We start from the raw sequence: 23,803 nt of genomic DNA on the forward strand, positions 1-23,803 counted from the left end.
GGAACACAGGAAGGCCTGGCGTGCTCTGGTCTATGAGGTCACGAAGAGTCGGACATGGCTTAATGACTAAACAACAACAACAACTAAAAGAAGGACACTATTTGTAGATGTTCAGGCTAGCAAAGCCTCTGTTTCATTCAAGATGTTACATCTTAGCAGTGATGTGCTCCTGTGGAAGCAGAGTTATGCTGTAGTGCTTACTCTTCCCCCACCTCCATCTTGTGGCCCTCAACAGCTTTTGAAAGGGATTCCATGGGAGTCCTGGGACTTTGGGGTGGGCTGGGATCAGAAATGTTTTATTTCTGGAAAACTGCAGCATAGCTGCACAAATAAGGTATCAGTCAATTACTGTATTAAAGATGGCATGTCAGCCTACCAATTTTTACTTTGACGTTTATTTATTTTTTAAGTTAAAAGCAGAACAGGCACACAGCCTGGCAGCCTCCCATGGAAACATCTACAGAGAGAACAGTGCCCTGACTGAGGACCCCAGATGCAGACTAATTATTGTATCATATCTGCCCATGGGAATTCAATCTCATAGAAAGTTGCTGAAGGGCCAATAGAAACATCAGAATCAGGGTGCAGAGATGTATGACCCTTTAACCAGTTAAATTTATATCTGAGGCCATTTGGATTTAGATTTGAGCCAGTCTGGATTCACAAAAGCCCTGTCTAAGCAGAGAAAACTGTGGAACCTCAAATTCACATTAGCACTACAAGGTACTGAATGTTTTCATTATATTTAAGGCCACTTTTCTTAACTAGAACACTAATCCATGTATTTGGTAGTATTTAATTATAACCTGAATATAAATGTTTGTAGGGACTATATGAAGAGATTTGCGGTTTCAACACTCCAATCCATAATTGTCAATGCATTGAACTATTGTACCATTAACTGGGGGCAACATTCCCCCCCCAGGTTTTTAAATTTTATTTTATGGGTTAGGTGTGGGATAGGGAACAAGGGGACATGAGATAAACAGGGGGTGCAAATCAACATGAACAATTTAAAATACAGTGGTGACTCACATAGCGATCGCTCTGTTTAGCGATGACATCACTTTGCGATGCATTTTTTGCAATCGCAAAAGCGATTGCTTTGCAATGTTCCCTATGGGGGAATTTCACCTTGTGATGATCGGTTCCCTGCTTCGGGAACCGAGCATCGCAAAGTGATGATTTTAAAACAGCTGATCGGCGGTTTCCAAATGGCCGCCGGGTAAACAAAATGGCCACCCGCTGTTTTCTGGGACGGATTCCTCGCTTAAGAGGCACCAGAAATGGCCTCGCTATGGAGGATCTTCGCTGAACGGTGAGTTTCCAGCCCATAGGAATGCATTGAAGGGGTTTCAATGCGTTTCTATGGGCTTTTTTATTTCGCATTGCGACGTTTTCATTCTGCAGTGATTTTTGCGGAACAAATTAACGTCACAATGCGAGGCACCACTGTACTCCTTCTTACCTGTTACATTTCAAAGATACATGAGTTCCCGGTATTGCTTAGTTATGATATACATTCTATTTCTAAATTAATCTAGACTTTCTATTATGAAATATTAATTTGTATTCTGTTTCTGAGCCAGTCATAAAATGTATGCCAACAATCGTCATGATTCATCTTTCATGTCAGATCTAACCATTCTGATAATTTATCCATTTCTGCCATATGCAGAATTTTTGCTATTAACTCATCTTATGAGTTATTAGCAAATTATGTTTACATTATGTTTAAAAGGAAGAATTCAGGGGTTACAGTTACCAGAATCTCTAGAACCTCTTGCAAAAGCATTTCAACCCTTTTCTAATATTTTTGGGCTTTCCCGCATGACCACCACATATAGTAAAAAAAAAAAAAAAAACCCTTCATTTTACAGAAATGAGCATATCAAATTCCTCAAGCCCATAATGAATGTCTTCCCAGGTAGGACTCTAATTTGCTATACAAAATATTTATTAAGCCACACAAACAAGATAAGCACCGAATCAGTGGCCAAATTCCTTCTCTCTGCCCAAAGAATACAAAAAACAATATTGACGTCTACCTAACCCCATCATAAAATAGTATGGGTAATCTATTTTATCAATTGATACCGTTTTAGCTATCTTGAAATGTTTTAATTGCTTCCATTTATTTTAAATATTACATGTATGCATTTTAATGGGTTGGAGACCGCAAATATTTGTTCCCACTGATTCAAGCTTTTATTGTGCCAAATATTCAGTGTCCACCTTATCATGCATTCCTTAACCACCTCCTCCTGGATATCAAAAACCTAATAAAATTATAGAAGACTTTAATATGCTTATCTTTGGTATCAAGGAGGATTCTGTCAAAGAGAATATTATCCACATAAAAACCTTGTTGCTTATCTTTGCCATATCTTGAAATGAATTGAGAATGTGACCACCAGTCGATATCAAATCCCTGTGCTACTAATTCATCTTTGTTTTTCAATGTCCCATCTGATTTTAGTACTTCTCTATATCTTAAGATTTTCTTGTTTTCTCTCAAGTTCAGAAGAGAAAATGCCTCCACTGGTGTTACCCAACATGGTATTTTGACATACTTCTGTCTTTGAATTTTAATCCAGGACCACAGTAAGGATTTTCTCAAGATATGATTATTAAATTGTTTAAAATCATTTGTTCTGCTATACCAAAGAAAGGCATGTCATCCCATTTCAAATCATGACCTTCCGATTTTAACGGTCTTTGGTTTTCCAATAAAATCCAGTCTTTGATCCACATTAATAAGGCTGCCCTGTAGTAAAGCATCCAGTTCGGGAGACCGGTTCCTCCTCTCTGTTCCATATCCTGACGTGCCTTTAATTTTATCCTTGGTTTCTTTCCTTCCCAAGCAAACTTAGAAATAAGCTGGTCTAGTTCTTTAAATATTGATTGTTTCAAAAATCACTGGAATGTTTTGAAATAAAAATATCAATTTTGGTAAGATATTCATTTTAATTGTTACAACCCTGCCCATCATTGTTAATTGTAGATTCAACTGGGGGCAACTTTTGAATGGATTCCTCTCCAGCCTATTGTTCAGTTAAGACCTGCTATCTTTGGTCTAACTGACCATACTGCACCCTAAGGGTCCTAGTAGACATCCTTCAGTCTCGAGAGACTATGGTAATGTGCTCTGTATGGAGAACTTGGAACAGCATCTAGTGTGGCTGAGAAGGCCAATTCGAGAGTGACAGTCCCTTCCACACTGAAGACAAATCCAATCTGTCCCCTGTCCGGCTCCCTGATTTTGCTGCTTTTGTGACTTCCTCTTTGCCTCGGCCTGCTGGGCAAGGGTCTCTTCGAATTGGGAGAGGCCGTGATGCAGTGCCTGCCTCCAGGCTGAATGCTCAGATGTCAGGTTTTCCCATCTGTTGAGGTCTATTCCTAAGGCCTTCAGATCCCGCTTGCAGATGTCCTTGTATCGCAGTTGTGGTCTCCCTCTGGGGGGCTTTCCCTGAACTAATTCTCCATATAGGAGATCCTTTGGAATCCGACCATCAGCCATTCTCACGACGTGCCCGAGCCAACGTAGACGTCACTGCTTCAGTAATGTATTCATGCTGAAAATTCCAGCTCGTTCTAGGACTACACTGTTACGATTGTTGCATGGTGCACGTTTATCGATCTGCTTGTCGGGTCTGACCCTAAACCCCACGCACCCCGTGAAGTTAACAGACCGTGGCAAGGTAGCACCTTACTGGCTGGGGGCTGCCCAGCTTAAGGCGGGCGGTATCTACCTAGTGAGGTGCAATGACCTCTCCCACCGTCAGAAATAGCCCCTGGCGTCCTGCTCTACGCCAATTGAGCAAAGACTTATAACCGGTAACTGCTACTTCCCGTGTTGTTTCAACGCTGTATGCGAAGCTGGAGTGTCCTCTCCAGAGCACGAAGCCTGGGTAAAATAATATGGAGGATAGGCTGTTACCCAAGCAGAAAATCCCCCCTCTCCACATCGCTGAAATGGTCCAGTGGAAAGGCAAGAGCCAATACAACTGGCTCCAGCAACGTCGCAGGAGTTGGCAGAATGACACAAAATGCCTCCGGGACTCCGGCTCCGGATTTTGCCTCGAGGTTATCTCCTGAAGCCCTTTCCATAAGTGGATATAGCCACAGGGCAGTGGAGGTTTAAAGTCGGAGTTTTCCTTCTCCTAGATGGGCTGCCTTCCATGGCTGACGAGCCCCACTTACTCGGCATGCTCTCTAATAGTGTGGAAGCTTACCCTAAGGGTAAGCTTAACTAAAAAAAACACATAACTGTATCTGGAGAGGCACTGACATACCATAAAACAATTGATTACTTTACTATCAGAAATCACAGGGCATTTCCTGTGTAGTCCAGATTTGTTGTAGAGAGAGAAATGAACATTAAAAAAAAATCCCTGTGGGGCAAGAAATTAGTCTGAATGCATAGGTGTTTAAAAGAATTGTGAATGATTATCTCATTCTTCTAGTCTGTTCCTTTCACCTCCTACACAAGATTTCTAAAATCAAATATCAGAAGGCGAGCTCACAAAGTACGCGGACACTGTACTGGATGGAATCTTCTCCGGCCTCATTTACAGCCACACATATGTATCGACCAGCATCTTCACTTTGAGCCCGTGGAATCTGCAATACACGACCTCCTAGCAGGAAAACAACAGCAGATTATTTTTATTTTAAATACAGACCCCTCCGCCAGGAACCCAATTAATGAATTATCCATATATGAACCCAATTCCATGTTGCAAAGGCAGGGTCTTAACTTTAAATGTATCTCCCTCCAGCTTTAACTTTCTGTTTTAACCTATGTCGTTCTAAGATTTTAAGAATTCTTAACAAAGATCACAAGGTTTAATTCTAAACAATATACTGAAAATGGTTACTACTATTGTTAAACATACGAAGTACATATATTTATATACTTTTACATTATTATTACCAGAGATTGTCATATAAATAAAAAAAGTATTACTTTGCAAACATTCATAGGATCACATTCTGCCAGGATTATACAGCACACTGTATCAACAGCCAAGGTCCTTACTTAAATCACAAGGGAATTTTTTTTCTTCATCAATCTCTAGAGAGGTGACAGCTGGGTTTGCCATTTGCTGAGGAACCAGCATCACCTCTATGTTGTACAGCTTCACCTTGTTTGTTGACCTTAGACCAGCTGACCACAGAATTCAGACCATGAAAAAGTAGTGGTCTCATATATATGTGGAAGAGCAATGATGCTAAAACAAGTCTTGTGGTACTCCACAAGACCATTCTCAGCAGACAGGCAGTTTTCTGTCATCACTCTCCAGGAATCTTGCAGAGAAAAAATGAAAATACCTACAAGGCCCAGGTCTTTCTCTAATCTCTTCAACAGCATACCATGATCCACTGTATCAAAGGCTGCTGAAAGATCTAGCAATACTGTATCGGCAAAAATGACTTGCCTTTGTCCAAATAGCAAAGGACACCATCCATCAGGATGACCAAAACCATCTCAGGACCATAACCAAGCTGGAAACTGGACCAACAAAGGTTAACAGAAGATGCATCACCATAGTTTTTCTGGAGCTCCTCTGCTACCTTTTCAACAGCACTACTCAAAAAGGGCAAGTTGGAAACTGGCCAAGAACTAGATATATGCCTTCTATTCATAGCATATATCTTCGGTAAAGGTCATATAATTGTTGTTTTCAAGGCCTATGGGAAGACATCCTATGACAGTGAGGTATTGATTAGAGTCAGTAGGATGCTTCTTGTTTCCCCTAAACAGGCCTTTCACTAACCATGAGGGAGAAGAATCCAAACAACAAATTTTGCTGTTTCAGCCATTTCAAATAAGAGACATACAAGTACTACAAAAGCAGTAGTGCAGCTTCCTTACTTGTAGTTTCTATAATCAACATGCTGTGGAATACAAAAGTTCACCCTTTAGATTTCAAAAAGCAATAATCTGCGTATAAAATGATCTATTAAATTATTACCTTAACATATTTAACATAATTTAATACAAACCTGGTAGTATCAATACTTTACCACTGGAACTCAGTAGATAGCCATCTTTATACCAAGTAAGGACCGGAGGGGGCACAGCGTTCGTCTCACAGTATAAAGAAAGTGGATTGTTCAGTATGACAGTTTTGGCTTCTGTACCCAGAACACTGCCATCTTCCCAGCCTCCAGGCGGTTTTTGGAAACTAGGAGGAACTGTGATAAATAATGCATGGGAAAGACAGATGAAGAAGAGTGGGGCATGTAATTCTGAATACTGTTTATAAAGAGTTGAATTGGAGGGTATAATCTTAATTTTGAAGTGTAAAATTTGCAAAACAAACTAAAGAGGTTATTGCATATCCAGAAGTATCTAGACCTTTTATAAGAAGGGTATGGTATCTTATACAATACCTTTCTTAAAAACAGTCTAGGAACCACAACAAACTTTAACAGGGATAACTTTCTCCATAACCTAGTGCAAACACTTGTCCCTGCAGGTTTCTGCAGCCTGATGCTCTTCAGATGTTTCAGACTGTAACTCTCACCAGCTCCAATCAATATGGTGAATAGTCAGGAATCATGAAAGTCATGGATCAGTCATCCGAAGGGCATCAAGTTGAGGAAGGCTGTCCCAAGCAGCTCACTGGGAATTGTCTTTAGAATTACTGGGTGTGGTCACAGGCAAGGAGGATTCAATGCTGTCGTTATTTGAACAATTTCCTTCCCACTTTCAATTACCCACACTTAAACATTTCTTCATAAACAATGTTAAGATACTTAGATTGCCACACCATGTCCTGCTTTTCAGTTTATTTCCTCTTGTCAGTAACCTTACAACTTACTGAAGAAGCAACCTGTATGAGTAGCGAAACATTTCAGCCTAATAAGAAAGAAGTCCAGCTGCCATGACTCAACTTCCAGACTTACATGTAAATATTATTCTCTACTTTCGGTGCAGTTGAACAGTTGTTACATGCAAAGCCCTCAACCTTCACTGGCTTTGAGGGACTCTGCAAGGTAGCAGGTCCTTTCAATGTGCCAAGTTGACTGTTCCTGTACAACTTGTCTCCATCTCTGCATTTCCATCTTTCCTGTGTTCACACTCAATGTACCTGTAGGGTACCTACCCATTTGGCTAATTAACAGCAAGAACGATTAGAATTACACTATATTATGTACATGTCATGATTCATGCTTTCTCTGCTAAGAATTTTACCTTGTATGTTGACATCAAACTCCAGCTCATCCTCTCCCGCTATATTGGAGGCTACACAACTATAACGACCAGTGTCAGAGATCTGTGCTGCCTTGATCTGTAGGGTGCGCCCGCTAGCTTGGGTTGTGATGTGATCACCTGGTATAATAAGCTGTAATAAAATTAACCAAAATGCTATGTGAAGTTTTAATTAAAGATGCAAAGGCAATGGTTTTTTTGACCTTGTATGTTTTGTATTTAAGATGTGCCTGCACCACCTGTGACAACTTCATGCATCACAACAGAGCTGAAAGCTACTTCTACTAGGAGTGCCTCCCCAAAAATATTTGAAACACTGTGGGCTCAGTAAATATTTCTCGACATTCCTGGAGCCTTTCACCTCCCATTTTCATATCAAGTGTTTGATACGCTCCATTTTCTATTATTGTATTCCTGGGAAGCCAGCAAAACCAGAAGGCTGATCAAACAGCACACACCTGCAACATAGCCACAAGTTGTATGGGTCTCCACTAAGACATGGTTTTATATTTCATTCTCTTTACCTATTCCACCCCAAAGTTGAAAGGAGTATTATGTGTGACTGTTTACTGGCATATCATTAAGAACAGCAAAATATCAAGAGTACCATTGTAAAGTATTCTTTGCTCTCCTTTGTTTACTCAACAAGAATAATATTTCTATTAGTAATATGAGAGTTCTTAATACTTGTCTAAAGGCGTTTCTGTGGGGAAAATTGCATCCACAGTACTTGTAAAACTCTATGAACTAAGAGCAATAATTCATATGCTAGTGCTTATGAGGGAAGCACGTACATGGAACACATTTAAGTTCAGAGTGCTCAAAAGAAAAGCAAGGTAACAATAAAGAATAGCAGAATGTAGACAGTAGCTGAAGGGTAGTTCTTCCTACACTGTCCCACAATTCATGGGTTCTATAGTGGTGAAAGTGTTACTCCTTCCATAGAGGAACTTTTATTGATCACTGATAACCATGTTTTTGCAGATGGGATGGAGGGAAGGAAGACAATATGGTGAAGAAGATTATTGGTTTGTTAAAACTGCTTGTTGAAACAAGTTGAGTTAGTGACTGGCCTGTCCATCCTTGTACCATCTGATGCCAGCAGCAGGAATTGCACGAGCTTCACATTCTAGCGTAAGACTGTTGTTCACTCTGATCTTCACCTCTTTAGGAGAAAAGACCATTCCTGATAAATCTCCTCTGTTTATTGTAGGAGGGACTGCACAGACAGAAAAACCACAAGAATGAAAATATCAGTTTCTCACATTGATATAGTCTGCGTTATCAGGAAGACAATACATGCACAAATGGGTAAGACTGAGTTGGGTAGACTTGCTCTTGTGAAAACTCACAGCAAGTCATTATTAGTCACATGTCCAAATATTTATTAACCTGTCTAGATAAGTATGATTAACATATTCTGTACACCATACTTTATAAGCATGACAGACTACAAGGAATCTTGTTATCTGTTAAAATATTAGAATATTTGGGACCCATATTTTTCTATGGATGATAAAATCCCCTCCCCATGTTCTGAAATAGGTCATTCCTGCTTTATATCATCACAGGAACAAGCCTGCCAAGAAGACCTTGCAAGAGAGAATTCTTTAGGGTAGAGCAACTTGGCTGTAGTGTGAATACAGCCAAGACATACATGGAAACTATCCAAGGTGGAAATTAAAAGCCAAATTAGATACCACATGGTAGATATACAAAACAGTCTCCTGATTTGGTGTCCATGGAACATTTGTGTAATTTGCCAGCTGGCTGGTGAAATGCCAGGATATCAGTTGCTCATTGGGTGCATGACCGAGCACATGACATGACCAAAATATGTCTTGGCATCTCACGAATCAGCCACAGTTAACTCCAGAAACTTATGCACATCTTATGCAAACATCAACAGGATTCTGAGCTTTATTTCCTTTAAAATGAAATGTGGACTAGGTATCAAGATAGATGGCAAGAATTTCCCAAAATCCAGAATTTCTTCACAAAGAAAAAAAAAATCTGAGAATTAGAAAAACACAAATGTATATTAAAAAATACAAACATTTTCCCAACGAAAGAGGAAGATTTGAATGGTTGGCTCTTATAAGTCTGCATTTGAATCCTTTTTTTATTCATTAATATTTGTGATGCTGAAATAATAGCTATAAGGCAGAAATAAACAAGGTCCCCTGCATGCCGGGAATAACTATTCCTTTTAAACTGGAGCAGACCAAATGGTTGACATTAACTAACATTAAGTTTGTTTTAATATGAAAATTCCAAATTTCACAAGTTTTGTTACAAATTCAGTAGAAAGAACTTGTGGTTTTAAAACGGCAAAGAAAACAAATCTGACAGGTACATCTCACAAGAGGCTGCAGTCAAGGGAGGTCGCATGGCAGGGGTCACTTAGTCCCCCCCCCTCCTCCAGATATTGTATCATTCAAAGCAGAAGTGCTCCATTTTTGCCCCAATAGGTGCAAAACCAGGCAGGGAGGGTGATTTTTGAGTGGAAATGTGGCTGGAAGGAAAATGACATATTGCCCACACATCCCTGTTGCTCATTTTCTTGAGTGTTCAGCTCCATGCAGCTGAAAATAAAATAAAATATTTGGGAAACTAGTGCACATGTATCTCTTTTTTAAAAAATCAAATTTGGCCCTCACATGCCCTAGATTAAATGTAACAAAATGTCAAATACAAGTGTAAGTTTAATAACATACAAAGGCACATGGCCTGGCTCTGGGTGTGCACCTAGAGGCTATGTGGGCAGGAGACCTTTGCCTGCCCTGCCTAGAACAGGAGACTAGCCCCCCCCCCCGGCACCTATTGCCTGCCTGCAGCTCATCTAATGAGGGCAGGAAAGGAAGCCTTTATTAAGCGATCCCACCCTCTAACAAGCCTCTTTGTGAGGCAAAGTAACCCATCCATCCACCCTTAGGGTCCTGTGTGAATTTAGCTAGTCATTTCAAGGTCAGGTAGGAATTGTGGACTCATATAATCTTATTGGCATATTGAAGAAAAGACCATTTTTGCCGATCCCACCCAGATTGCCCACAGGGCATATAATGGGCTGATCAGGGGTCACACTGGTGGGTAGTGTGGATGGGGAACTTAGTAGCAGTGAGTTCCCAATGGTCTCTTAGTGGGTGTTACTGCAACCGGATCCCAAGATTCAGTGGCTGGAATGGGGGAGGGGAAACCACAGATGGCCACCCATGGCCAGTGGCCATCTGAAATCATGAGGCATGGGCAACTGACAGTCAGGAGCACCGTCCAAGTGTTGTCTGGCCAAGAATGGGCTGGCGACATGACAGCATGGACCTGGAGCCTGGGACTCACCCAATGGGGATAAGGTGACCCGAGTTAAACCCATCACCTGTGTCTTGTCTCATTTCCAGGATGGTGGGCAAGGCTTTGCTCTGGTTAATAAGTTATTTGGCCAGTAGGTGGATATAATTATAATGAGAAGAGACTGTGTTAGTAATTCTGAGGAAAAACTGCAAGAGTGAGAGAAAGCAAGACTCAAAGTGGTTTTTTTTAAAGATAACATAAAGGAAGAGCATTGGCACACTTACTATAGACTTTCACTTCATAGTGTTTTAATGTTTCTCCTGCTTCATTTACAGCAACACAAGTATATCTACCAGTGTTGTCCTCCTGTGCATTTAGAATCTGTAGAGTTCGACCACCTGTAATAAAAGCAACCCCCCTCTTCAAGTTAATTCTTGTACATTTTTCTGTGGATTGTGACATTTAGGAAAAACAATTCTTATTTCAGGGCAGGCTAAAAGTGAAGTATATAAAGGTTTGCTCAAGCTAGGATAAAGCAGGAATAATTAGATGAATTCACTTTACTACCCTCATCAAGCTTCAGTGTTCAATCAATGAACGTGCTGATTATGCTCTGGCACTGAGGGATCACTCCCTGCAACATGGAAGTCAACCCACGAAAAGATATAGCCATCAGAGTTTTTTTGTATCACCATGTTTGTGTGTGCGTTCTTTGCCTTCAAGTTGGAACTGACTTACTGTGACCCTAATACAGCTTTCAAGGTGATGTGAGATATTTAAGGTTTTACCAGTTCCGCCCCCCCCCCAGTGAGATTCCATGGCTGAGTGGAGATTTGAACCTTGTTCTCCAGAGTCCTACTCTATCACTCTGTCCACAACTCCACACTGGGGAACTGCATACTACCATAACTCATTTTTAATGTGCTTTAGAATTGCCACACAAAACCCATGGCTTGTGTGACATCCCTCTTTATTGTCACAATGGTCAGGACACTCTCTCATTCACACTTTATTTACGCTGCCACCAACCACTCCTTCATAAGACTCTTCAGACAAATTTATGATTTTAAAAATAAAAACTTGTATTTTATTGATAACAACAGAAGGAATGGTAAATCACTTTATCAACTAAAATAAAAAGGCAATCAGTAATAATAAAGTATCCCCTCATACACACTCTCTCTCAGACCTTAACTAACTCAGTACTTCATGCCCTAACTCAACTCTCACTCTTAACTCTCAAAAACTGACTCACATCATTCACTCCCCCCCCCTTATATACACAGCTCCACCTCCTGGAGTCCCACCTCCTGCTCTGCTATAGGCAGATGGGTTCCAGCATAACCATGATAGGCAGGTGACGTCATCGCAGCCGTCACAGCTTGTATGTGTTGAAAGTCTCACATGATCAGATAACACAAATGGGATGATATAGTATGCTATGATCATTCTGAACAGCTATCACATGTGAATATGTCTCATGATGTAGCCAGACTTGAACACTCATTTACAATGAAAATATCTAACTATTTCGAGAGTATGCCTGTGCATACTGCAAAATGACTCTATACAAGATAGACGTGTCCAACTCTGAAGTTACAATTTAATTTACAAACTGCATTTTCAGTTGTAGGGTCTTTGAATACCATTTTCCACGGTTCTTTGTTTTTTAAAATGCATATGAATCATTTTACCAAGATCTTGAAAGTTGTGGGTGAAATCCTGTTCCTGCATGTTCTGTGCAGTAAGGGCAATTTTCAGTAATTAAAGACTTTCTGTTCTCTACAGCTTCCATGAGTTCCCAAAAATGAAAGAGACTACTTAAGACCTGTGGGTGTCCCAGGACTAGAAACAGGAAATGTTTAATTTCTGAAAAATTGCTCAAGCAGATGACAGCATCAGTCTTATGCCACAGAATTTACATATACAGGATTTCAGCTAATGCATTACACAGAACAATGCTATCCATAACATGGTTACTTTTAAAACCCAGGTTAACAACTAGCAACATTGTTTTTGAGATGCCATGAGCAACATTCTGCTATCTTCCTTCAGTGTCACGGGAGGGGGAGCATTTTTTAATTTTAAGAATGGTATCTTTTCTAAAAAGTGAGTAAAACATTTTCAAGTAACTGAAATGTTGCTAGTAACACATTAAAAAGATGTTACTCTTCAAAACATGAGCAATAAGGAGCAGGTTACTTCACAAAAGAAGGAGTAACAAGTTATAAATCATTTCAAAAGACTAATAGCCCAAATTATGGTTTAAACATATTGGGCATGACAAGCTTGTGGAGCTTCATTTGGTCTCTACCATGACTGAAATGTTTTAGGGTTAATTCACAGCTGCAAAAATGAAGAACAGGCCAGTTCTGCAGAAGCTCCAGAACCTTCCCAAGGAAGCATAATGAAAAGTCTTTCTGAGTAACTCTTTACCAAGTATTCAGGGCCACACCACAAACTCTGCAATATAAGTAAATATTAATAAAATATAACCTCTATCACTATCATGTCCAAATGAATCTCATTAATACTTGTGCATCCAAGGCCAGTTCTCAGTGAAATGTGAAATCTGAGCATTGGATTTCACAATTCAGACTGCAAATTACTTGTAAATTCTAATAATGTCATCTGATTGTTTCCAGCAGTGTAGCTAGAGTTGGATCTCAAGGCCAATATCCAGAGAACTGCAATGCAACCAGTTCTCTGGATTTTGGCCCTGCATCAACACCTAAGCCCTGCATCAACTTTTAAAATAACACGGGCATTTTGGTGCACTGATTCTACTTCCCATTGCATTTCCTCTCCCCCCTCTTGTCATTGTTTTGTACTTGGTGGGGAAAGGCCAGCTGGAAATATGCACAGTTACAGAGGTTAACATTATTATTGTTTTTACTTTAAACAAATATCTTATCCATTTCTTTAACAAGAGAGTGCTTGCTAATTCCCACAAAAATACCTTTTGGTCTAGAAGAAAATTTGATTTGTCACTCTTGACATTATGAAGCTACAAAATGAGGATAAAATGTGAAACAATGATTGAAATCCTGTTGCTTAGCACAGTAAGTTGCAACTAGAATAGGCCCATTTGAATCAATGGAATTTGCTATGGAATCAATGGACTCACCAACTCCCCACTGATCAAAGGGCCTGCTCTAATACAACTCTCTATGCTAAGCAGCAGGATTGCAACCCACACATGCTTAGTGTTTTGGTTGGTTGGTTGGTTGATTTTCCGGATTTGAAATGAAATGGTTTTCCCTTCTATTTTTCTCAAAATCTAGCTGTGTGTATTAAATTTTTGGCTGAAGTGGAATAACATGAACCTCAATTATCTTCCCAAACTATGTCAGCTAGAAAAATTAAGGACAGGAGGCTGGTTTAGGGTTATTTCCCAAAATAATGCCCCAGAACGAACCTTGCCAAAGAGATTCTGGTCCCAGGAGTATATTATGTGGTGGCCATACAAATGTGGTTCATGCATCAACCACTGTTTACTACAAACTCATCATATTTTCTAAGTTATATAGTTTATTTCGGAAAACTGATGGCAGATTTAGTAAACAATTGACTTTTCCACATTTAAGTATTTTTAGAGCTGTGTTTTCTTTTAGTAATTCTTTCTTGCCCATTATATAATGATCCTAGGAGAGCATTTTGTCCAAAATTTAGGTGTGCAGAACTCCAACTGTAGAAGCCACTGCGATGACCTGATGAAACTCTGGTTGTGTGCCTGTTCACGTACGCAAATAAAATATTGTCATTTTATCTTGGTTACCTCCACAATTGTAGCTCTTCAAGAGTGTAAATATTCAAACATGATACAAGCCCTAGAGAGCTATTTCTCTCTTTTATCTGTCAAAGACAGCAGAAAGTTCAGCACAGAATTATTTTTACAATTTTTGTAGGATGATTATAATAGTGTTTAATGTAACATAGTTTTTTTTAATTTCTACAATAAAGAAGTTTCAGTTCTTCAAAATGAAACCTCTGATTTATGAATGTGAGATGTGCTTCTATATCCACAATTCAAAACACTAGAAAATGTCCCGATATTGCTGCATATTATTGTGTCCACACTGCTGGCAAGAAAAACGATGCCAAACTTTACCTAACAAAGGGCAGCCTAAATGCGGACAATGCCAATGGCAGCAGTCAAGATGGTCTACAGCAGCCATTCTCAACAGGGGCCCTGGCACATTTGAAGAGGGGCACAGATTGAAAAATATGAGAAGTTTCAGAAAGATGTTGTATCCTTGTTTGACAGGGGGCCCTGGAACCTGAGAAGAGCTCCTAAAAGGATCATGGCCAAAAAGGGTTGAGAATGGCTGGTCTACCGGATACCCACTTGTGGCCCCCTAGCATTCACAAAGTGGCACCAAGCAAGAGAAAATCCCAGAATCAGACTCCTTTTTTCATACAACCATTTCTCACCTAAAGAGAATGCAATTGTCATGGCTGTTTTCAACAATACTTCCTCAAATTCGACACAGAGCAGGAGCGGGCTGTCTGCTGGATCTGTGCCAAATTTGGTGCAGTTTTAAAATTACAAGTTTTCATTTAGGCTGCCCTCATTTTTAGAATTGCCCCATAGAATGATTTGCTCTGCTGCACATTAACATCACTGCACCATTGTGAAGTGATACTATGGAAGGGATCAAGCTAAACTCCTAATATTCTTGAGGTAGCGTAAACTCTGCTGCTCCATATCATTCACTTCAGCCAGGTAGAATTTTACAACTAGATTGATACTTATGCATAGTGTTTGCAAAAATTTCATATTTGCTTTACCTGCACTGCCCTATAGATACAAACAATATATCAATAATTTAAAAATCAATACACTAAAGCTAATTTAGAAATGTAAGATTCATCAGGACAAACATTTATTGCAAATAAGGAAATAGCACAAATAATCACCTGGCAAAATCCGGATATTCCTGTTTGATTCTATAAGAGCTCCATCTTTCAGCCAGGTAACTGTAGCTGGGGGATATGAATAAGCTTCACAAACCAGTGAAGTTGGGTTATTCAAGATGACAGTAACCTCTTCTGTGCCACCATCATTATCTGCACCCACAATGGTTGGGGACACTGAGTAAGATCAGGGAAGAATGAAAAAAGAAAACACAAATCACAGCTGCTCCTCTTTGTGGATTTAATGTACATATTCCAATCTGCACAATGAGACCATATTAGAGAACTTTGTGGAGGTGGGAAGTCTGTAATGTAGCTTGTAGATTATTTCCTGGATAAATCAATACCATAGATCTTTTACCCTGCTAGCATCCAATTAGATGACCAAGCTACTCAAGAAAAATATATAAATGTTCAAGTCAGTTTGGCAAGCTAACAATTGCTGAAATTGAGACTTTACTGCTATTACAGTGGACCCTCGACTTACAGACGGCTCGACTTACAGACTTTACGAGTTACAGACTTCTCTGGCTGCAAAATTTAGATTCGACTTGCAGCCAGAGAATCGACTTACAGACCAGAAAAAAACCAAAATGGAATAAAAATAGAATAAAAACCACTGGTTATGGGATTAATCGGTTTTCAGTGCATTGTAGGTCAATGGAGACTTGCAGCCACCATTCCAATACGGATTAATTCCTGAAGTAGAGGGTCCACTGTATCAAGCATGTCTACCTATGACTCCAGTGTGTTTCTAAATGTTGTCAGAAGACAACATGACTCTGCCAAGTAGATAACTCATTACGTTTCTATACTTCCATGGATGTTGGGGTTTTTAATGTGTGAAATTAAGGATCTAATGAAATAAATAAACTAATATGCAGGAAAAGGTGCAGAAGAGAGGGACTAAAATGATAACTGGGCTGGGGCACCTCCCTTATGAGGAAAGCCTACAGCATTTTAGGCTCTTTAGTCTAGAGAGAAAGTGCCTGAGGAGAGACATGATTGAGATGGATAAAATCATGCAGGGGTGGATAAAGTCGATAGAGGGAAGCCCTTTTCCCTCTCACACAATACCAGAGCCAGGGGACATCCACTCCAATTGAGTGTTGGGAGAATGAGAACAGACAAAAGAAAATATTTCTTTACCCAGTGTGTTGTTAGTCTGTGGAACCCCTTGCCACAGGACACAGTGATGGCATCTGGCCTAGATGCCCCTAAAAGAGGGTTGGACAGATTCCTGGAGGAAAAGTCCATTGCAGATTAAAAGCCATGATGGGGATGTATAATCTCCAGGCTTAAAAGGAAGGTACTTCAAAATGCCAGATGCAGGGGACTGGTATCAGGAGAAAGATATCTACCTCTCATTGCTCACAGGCAGGTGAAAGGCACACCAGTCCAAAAATGGACTGTCAAAGCACTGTGTGTTATTTTCAGATCAGAAAGAGCCCCATCCTGCCTATTCCAGGCAAGATTATCAGCCCAGAGTTGCAAGAGGCCAGATGGGAAGTCTTCAGTGCAGAAGGCTTCTGCATCTTTCCATCTGACCTGTGAAGGACTCCAACGTGAACTCCCTTTCTCTTTCCACAGAAGGGTGAGGGGTTGAGAGAGCAGTTCCCAACTAAGGTGCAGTCTCTTAACTGACGTTGGAACTCAGTTTGTTTCACCTTCCACTTGTCTTCCCCACTGGGGAAAGGCAAAAAGAGAGAGGAGATGACTTCTGACTGAGATGCAGCCTTGATCAGAACCACCTGAGCTTGACATTCACTCAGGAGTTCATGCATGTGTGTGTATGTATCCGTGTGAGTGGAGTCCAAGAAACCATTTAGTTGGGGTGTCAGAGGCCCTGCCAGCTGTGTGTTATGGCTCCAACCACTGTAGCTATATATCTGCCCCCCTCCATGTCTGCTTAGAACAAATTTATCCTCAGCCCTAAAAAGGTTCCCCAATCTGCTGCAGATCATTTGAGCCACTAGATGGGCTGGAAGCACTTCAAAGGAGATTTGCACACAGCCCACACTCATCCGAAGGGCAACGCTCACATTCACAGTACTCAGCCCACCCCTCTGACTTCCCATTGGGGCCTTAGTACCAAGCTCTAACCATGTTGCTATCTGTTTGGCAAGCAGATTTGTTACATTTACAATTTGTTACATTTGTTACATTTAAAAATGTAAAAACATTTATTGACTGACAAATTGAATCCAAACAAATCTATCTTCTTTCATGAAACTGAACTGAAATGCCTTTTTTTACCACCCCAAAATCTTACCAAATACATTAACGCTGAAGGTTTTGCTCTTGTCTCCAGCCACGCTCGATGCAACACAAGTATATCTCCCTGTGTCAGCTACTTGTGCATTTGTAATTTGAAGAAAGCGACCACTGGACATTAATTGATGCTCATCATCCTCCAGAAAAGGTTGACCGTCTTTTAGCCATGTAATTTTTGGGATGGGGTTTCCTTTTTTTGGCCAAGTGAGATATATTTGTTCAGTATTAATAACTGTGCACTTTGAAGACAACACAGATATTTTAAACATTTATCTGTTTGACAGGTTTTTAAACTCAAAACACAAAGTAAAAAATCTGTATCACACTTTAATCTACTAGGGAAAAAAGTTTTTTTTTCAGCTTTGTAGAATTGGGAAGTACTGTATAATATTAACAAGCCAGAGATTAATGTTTGGTAGTTTTTTAAAAATATTTTAATCAGGTAGAGTATTTCCTTAGAAACCTATCATCTGATGATCTGTAGAGGTCACTAGAAGTGAATCCAAGGTTAAAATGGAAGGAATTTTTATGTACCTAGGGCTGAAGAAGAACTCTGTAAAATTTAATTGTTGTGATAATATTCACTAATAAGACTTAGTGATCAATTAAACTAACACAAACAGCATCTGAAATCCTGTTGTGTAGGTCCATGTGCACAATAGGGATGATGTCATCAGTGCAAATTGCTGCTGATTGAAGGTGGATTAAAGATGATTTCAGGGTGCATGCAATTTGTACACGATGAGCCAGCGTCATGTGCATCCTGAAATTAACAAAGGAAGCCCTCAATCAACAGAGTTTTGCCACTATTGATGACATCATCAATGTTGCACACACAGAGTTGCAAAACAGGATTTCAGCCTATATGTTTTTTGCCATGAAAAGCTGCAGACCAAAAGTGGTATTTACCTAAGTTTCTTACTGCTTCCTATTGATTCCCCAACCAACTCAATGAGTACTCTTAGTAACTTCCTGTGATCAAGATAACAATACATACACACCACAAGCTTTCTGTAGCATGAAAAAGTATAATCATTTTGTGATAGAAAAAGATGGTTGTCTGGCTATACCTTGTGTCTACCATTTTCCTCCTTATTTTGGACAAAATTAATTCTTCACAATGACTAAGTGCTCAGCAGTATAACACTGGCTGTCCATGCTTTGCAAATCATAGTCCAGATTGTCAGTATTTGTTCCCTCCTGTTCCACCTGGCTAACTAAATAGGTATTAATACAGAAATATCTCTGCAGGCAAGACAAATGTAAACAAGCAAGATCAGCTTTAATTTACCTGTCACTTCACACTTCAGCATAATGCTCTGGCTCTCTTTTACTTTCACATCTTCCAAGTTATTTTCTCCTACAATGCCTGGAGGAACTTTTGTATTGCCAAAACAAAAAACATGTATGAACACACATGAGAATAGGGAAACATAATAAAATGACATGATTCTTTGCATGAGTCACTACTAGGAAGGAATAAAAAATGTTGCTTCCATTGTCAGCTGTCTCAACCCAAATGGTTGTGTGCTGAATTCCAGCATGCATAAAATATCAGGTCTCTTCTAATCTAAATGAGTAGGGATAGTGATCCCAAAATGGTAGAGGGAGGTATCCCACCCTCACAGGTTGCCTTTAGCCAAATTAATTTAGTGCAGGAGCGGAGATTGTGCACTGAAGGACAACATAAAGCTTGCTAATGCCCCCCCAAGGCCAGTCCTCAGTTCCCCAACTGAACTATTGCTAAAAAATGTTCTCCATGGGGCATACGCAACACCAAAACATATTCAATACAATCAGGTACAATACTCCATTCTTTTAAAAAACCCACTGGGCAGCCATTCACATAGGGAAAGATTGCCTGAGGAGAAAGGGAGGTGCAGTCCTTGAGACAGCTTGAGCCCAAGCCATTTAGGGCTTTATAAGTCAGAACCATCACTTTGACTTCTGTTAGAAATAGATCAGCAGCCCATGCAGCTGCTGTAAAAAGGGGTTTGTGTGATCCCTGTGTCTAGCCCCAGTTAGCAATTTGGCTACTGCATTTGGACCCACTGAAGTTTCCTGTCACTTTCCATAGGCAGTCCTATCTATAGTGTATTACAGCAAGCCAGCCAGAATGTAACTAAGGCATGACTCACTGAGGTCAAATCAGACTTCTCCAAGAATGGAAAGAGTTGGCACACCAGTTTTAACGGTGCAAATGCACTCCTGGGCAAAACCTGGGCACCCAGACTCAGAGATGAATCCAGAGGTACTCCCGGAACCCTGAGTAATTAAGCTGGAGATTTGCAGGTGCCTCCCCCTCCTCAAAGTTTTAAGGGGAGAGGTTTCTCTCCTTAGAATTTACAAATTCATTTCTCTATCCTCTCAACTTTCTGGATGGAGAAACATTCCTCATTTCGGGGGCTACCAATTGGCTATGCCATTTTTCCAAATGTATTTGAATTTTAAAGTAGGGAAGCCATTCACGAATAAGAAACAAAAATTCTATGATTGCCCTTCCAGAAGTTGAAAACTAACCTAAAACTGAAAGGTCAAAGTTTTTCCTCTCTTCTCCTGCAACATTAGTCACCACACAAGTGTAACGACCTGCATCTTCCACATTCACTTTCATTAAACGCAACATCCGGCCACCTGAAAAGAAAAGAAAACACTTTAACTCATTCATTATTATAAAGTCTGACTCTCAAATTCAATCTTCCTCTGAGCTGTCAATATACTATACCTTTTCTATTACAGACTTGCTCAGGATTATGAAGAGCAGAATTATGATTGGGTAAATCAAAAGCAAATGAAGTTTGCACTTAGGTGGCAGAGAAGTCCCTACAATTCAGAACATACAATATGAAGAAAGCAGACTATATACCATCAACAGGTGTGGCAGCAGTCACATTGAACAAAATACAAACAGGGAAGCTCCTCGTCTATCTCATAACTCAGGTGAGACCAAGAACCCCACCCATGAAAATTCCATCAATATTTTCTCTGATTTTAAACATATGAATGCCATTTATTTTCTATAAAACTGAATGAGAATGGCTGGAGAGAGGTAGAATATTTTTTTCAGCACATTGTTGGAATATATCTCTTTCAGCCTAACAAATGGGGGAAGTGTGATATGTAGCTAAGAAGTAACAATTTACATAATGGCTGAAATCCTGTTCCTTAAGTTATTCAGTATGTTATTTCAGAAATAAAGCTGGAGTTTAATTTACAACCTCATATGCTATCTGTAGTTTGTGTGACTGGGAGGCACATGTCCAGGTCGGGGAGATAATATACTTATCCAGCACTAATTACTTCTAGCCTTTGAATTAAGTGAGAGCACCGCTTCTCTGCTGAGTGTTTTTCTCCTCTCTTTTGTCTGTTGGTGGCAATTGTTAGTTACTGATCTGTTCTATTGGCTGCTAAATATGTGTCCAGTAAAGAAAGCAACATACACAAGTCTGTACCTCCAAGTAACTGTAAATAAATAATTTTTAAAATGCTTTCTCCCACAAATGTCTCAGAGTGAGTTATTGAGACTTTAAATGCCAGTGAATGAGAAAAGGGTGGATTCTGGGGAACTTGAAACTGTTCTCCTCTGTGGATTTCTATTGCCTAGCGAAAAGGGAATTTTACCAGAAATTCAAAACTCTGCAAGAAATAGCACATTTCTGATTCACTCACAAAGGTCCTGAGGCTCCCATGGAATCCCTTTTCTTGTGGGGATGCTGCTGGGGGGCTGCAGGATGAAGGGAGGAGTTTTCAATTTCAAAAAATGATTGTTGCCATTAAATTCATCCCTACAACTGCAACATTAGAAATTAAAGACTTCCCCCATTTCATGGCCCTCAGTAGCTTCCTCAATATATGTGTGGCATCCTCCCAGGTCATGAATATTTATATGCTATCTGCATAGACCAATGGGAGTCCTGGAGGGGCGGAGTCACAAGATATAAGAGACTCAGCAGCAGGGGGAGGAGGAGATAGTTGAGGAGATTGGGAGACTGGGAGAGAGTTTTGGAGTTTGGGCGAGAGAGTGGTGATTGAGAGTAGATGAAGGAGGATGTTTGTTAAGAACAACATTAACAACATTGCTTGAACTATTATCATATGTAACAATAAACAATTTCTATTTGTTTCTTTTAAAATGACACATTGTCTGGACCTCTATTATTAAAATTAAATAATGTTGACGTAATCAACTGGTGGCAGCTGAAAGACACGTAGCATCAGCTCTTAGTTTGGTGAAACAATCAGGGGTCGTATGAGGATCGTGACAATAAGGGATTCCACAGGATCCTCAAGGTCTTTGGAGGTGGGAATAGGAATTTTCTTACTTCTGAAAAATTGCCACAGCTGATGACATCATTACTCTTAGTATAACTTACAGATGATGATTTCAGCCAAAGCCAGCTAAGTCTATGGCTAACCTAGAATTTGAACAGTAAAAAAATCATGTCTAACACTCTGCACACCAAAACAAAAATGCTAGAAAAATATGATTATGTTAGCTGGACCTGTGAGCCATGATCTCCTCTTTCTAGATAATATCACCATTACACAATTTTTTGAGCAAACTGCATAAACAATTTGGAGATGCAGTTTGTTGACCGTGGAGCCTTTCCACATGCTTGCACATTTCTTGACCTTAAACCTACTGCAAAATATATTTCTCATTGAATTTTTAAAATAAAAAGTAACTTCTTACATTTGTTAGTACTGCTCCTTATTTGACAGGATTTTAAGATAGCTACTGGAAGAGATAGGAGGCCTATAAATCAACCATTTTACTGAAAGAACAGATTTCATGAATCTTTATTGAAAAAGTAACTTTTTAATTCCAATGCTGTATTCTCCCTTACCTGACAGGATTCTTACAGAATTACTTGAAGATATGGGCTGCCCATATTTTAGCCACATTATTGACGGATGGGGAACTCCTGAGGCTTCACAAATCAGAGTGACAGGATTTTTCTCCAAAGTGCTGATATTTTCAGGCACAGACAGGTCTCCCACAAAACTTGGAGGGACTATTAAAAAAATTAAAACAAACAGAAACAAAGCACATAAGAAAACACTAGTCCGCTAATGAGCTATAGAAATCTACTTTAACAGAGAACTTTAACAGAGAATATTTGCTTCAGCTGAAATGCTTCAGGCCACATGTAGAACCTCTGCTCTGAACTGTGACACTGGAGCAGTAAGCTCCTTTTGCCAAACTGTGAAGGGGATATCTACATCTAATCCCTTCAAGTAATGCTGAGGGAAGAGAGAATAAACTGGAAAGATAAATTCAATTTCAAAGGGCCTTTCACAGACAATAAAGCATACGCCTATATCAGACCACAGTCAATGAAACACTTTAGTTTTGCACATTTTTCCTACTGTGCATTTTGAGTTGCTGGGAAAATGCTGTTTCATCCCCAACAAACACAGCAGTTGCTGCTATTTCCCATTACTTCTTGAAGCAGAAATGAAATTTGCACTCAGGTGGCAGAGAAGCCCCTATAATTCATACAACATGAAGAATTGTATTTTGATTTGTGTATTCTATGTTTATGTTTTAGATAAATAAAAACTAAAAAAAAAAAAAGAAATGCTTCTGCAGTAACTGCTTTGCATTTAGTAGCTATAGAAGTGTCATGTGCTCCTGCTGGGCAATGCTGGGGTTTTATGCTCATGAGGCACACAAGATTTCCCACATTTCTAATACCTTCCAAAAAAAAACCCAAAACAGGTATTTAAAATGTTTTAAAAACAAAAACACTATGCACACAAGCAAGTAAAACCAGATCCACTGCTGAAGAGGGGTTGCCCTCCACACCCTCTCCTTCCCCACAGCACATCTCCTACCTTTCTTCTTTCCCACGGCACTCAAAAAGTTATGAGACTTTTGATATATTAAAACAAATACGAAGAAATGCCAAACTGGGTTACAAATATTGTAGTGTACTTTCAATTTAAGGCCTTCCATGAATGTGAGGCCGCAAGCCAAATGGCCCTCCTGGCCTCAGCCTCATGATAGGCTCTGCTATTTAGTTACTTGGTGCTATAAAAGGCAGTCCTATACCAATGTGTGTGTGTTTTTAAACCCAAGATTAATTAGTTGACTGTTTG

At 39.8% G+C, this 23,803-nt stretch overlaps 1 protein-coding gene across 1 annotated transcript in view; it reads right to left on the bottom strand.

The window, feature by feature from the left end:
- The window catches only part of HMCN1 (hemicentin 1), a 372,920-nt gene that overhangs the window by 126,026 nt on the left and 223,091 nt on the right, over positions 1-23,803 (bottom strand). The window contains exons 47-56 of the mRNA XM_078393073.1: positions 22,549-22,716; positions 20,222-20,335; positions 18,993-19,079; positions 17,700-17,891; positions 15,431-15,604; positions 10,795-10,908; positions 8,296-8,441; positions 7,205-7,355; positions 6,010-6,201; positions 4,527-4,640 (exon numbers count right to left, since the gene is read on the bottom strand). Coding sequence (XP_078249199.1) covers positions 4,527-4,640; positions 6,010-6,201; positions 7,205-7,355; positions 8,296-8,441; positions 10,795-10,908; positions 15,431-15,604; positions 17,700-17,891; positions 18,993-19,079; positions 20,222-20,335; positions 22,549-22,716 — 1,452 coding nt within the window. The remainder of the gene's footprint in view (positions 1-4,526; positions 4,641-6,009; positions 6,202-7,204; positions 7,356-8,295; positions 8,442-10,794; positions 10,909-15,430; positions 15,605-17,699; positions 17,892-18,992; positions 19,080-20,221; positions 20,336-22,548; positions 22,717-23,803) is intronic.

The sequence above is a fragment of the Pogona vitticeps genome, chromosome 4 (assembly GCF_051106095.1).
Source record: "Pogona vitticeps strain Pit_001003342236 chromosome 4, PviZW2.1, whole genome shotgun sequence".
In the NCBI taxonomy this organism is placed as follows: domain Eukaryota; kingdom Metazoa; phylum Chordata; class Lepidosauria; order Squamata; family Agamidae; genus Pogona; species Pogona vitticeps.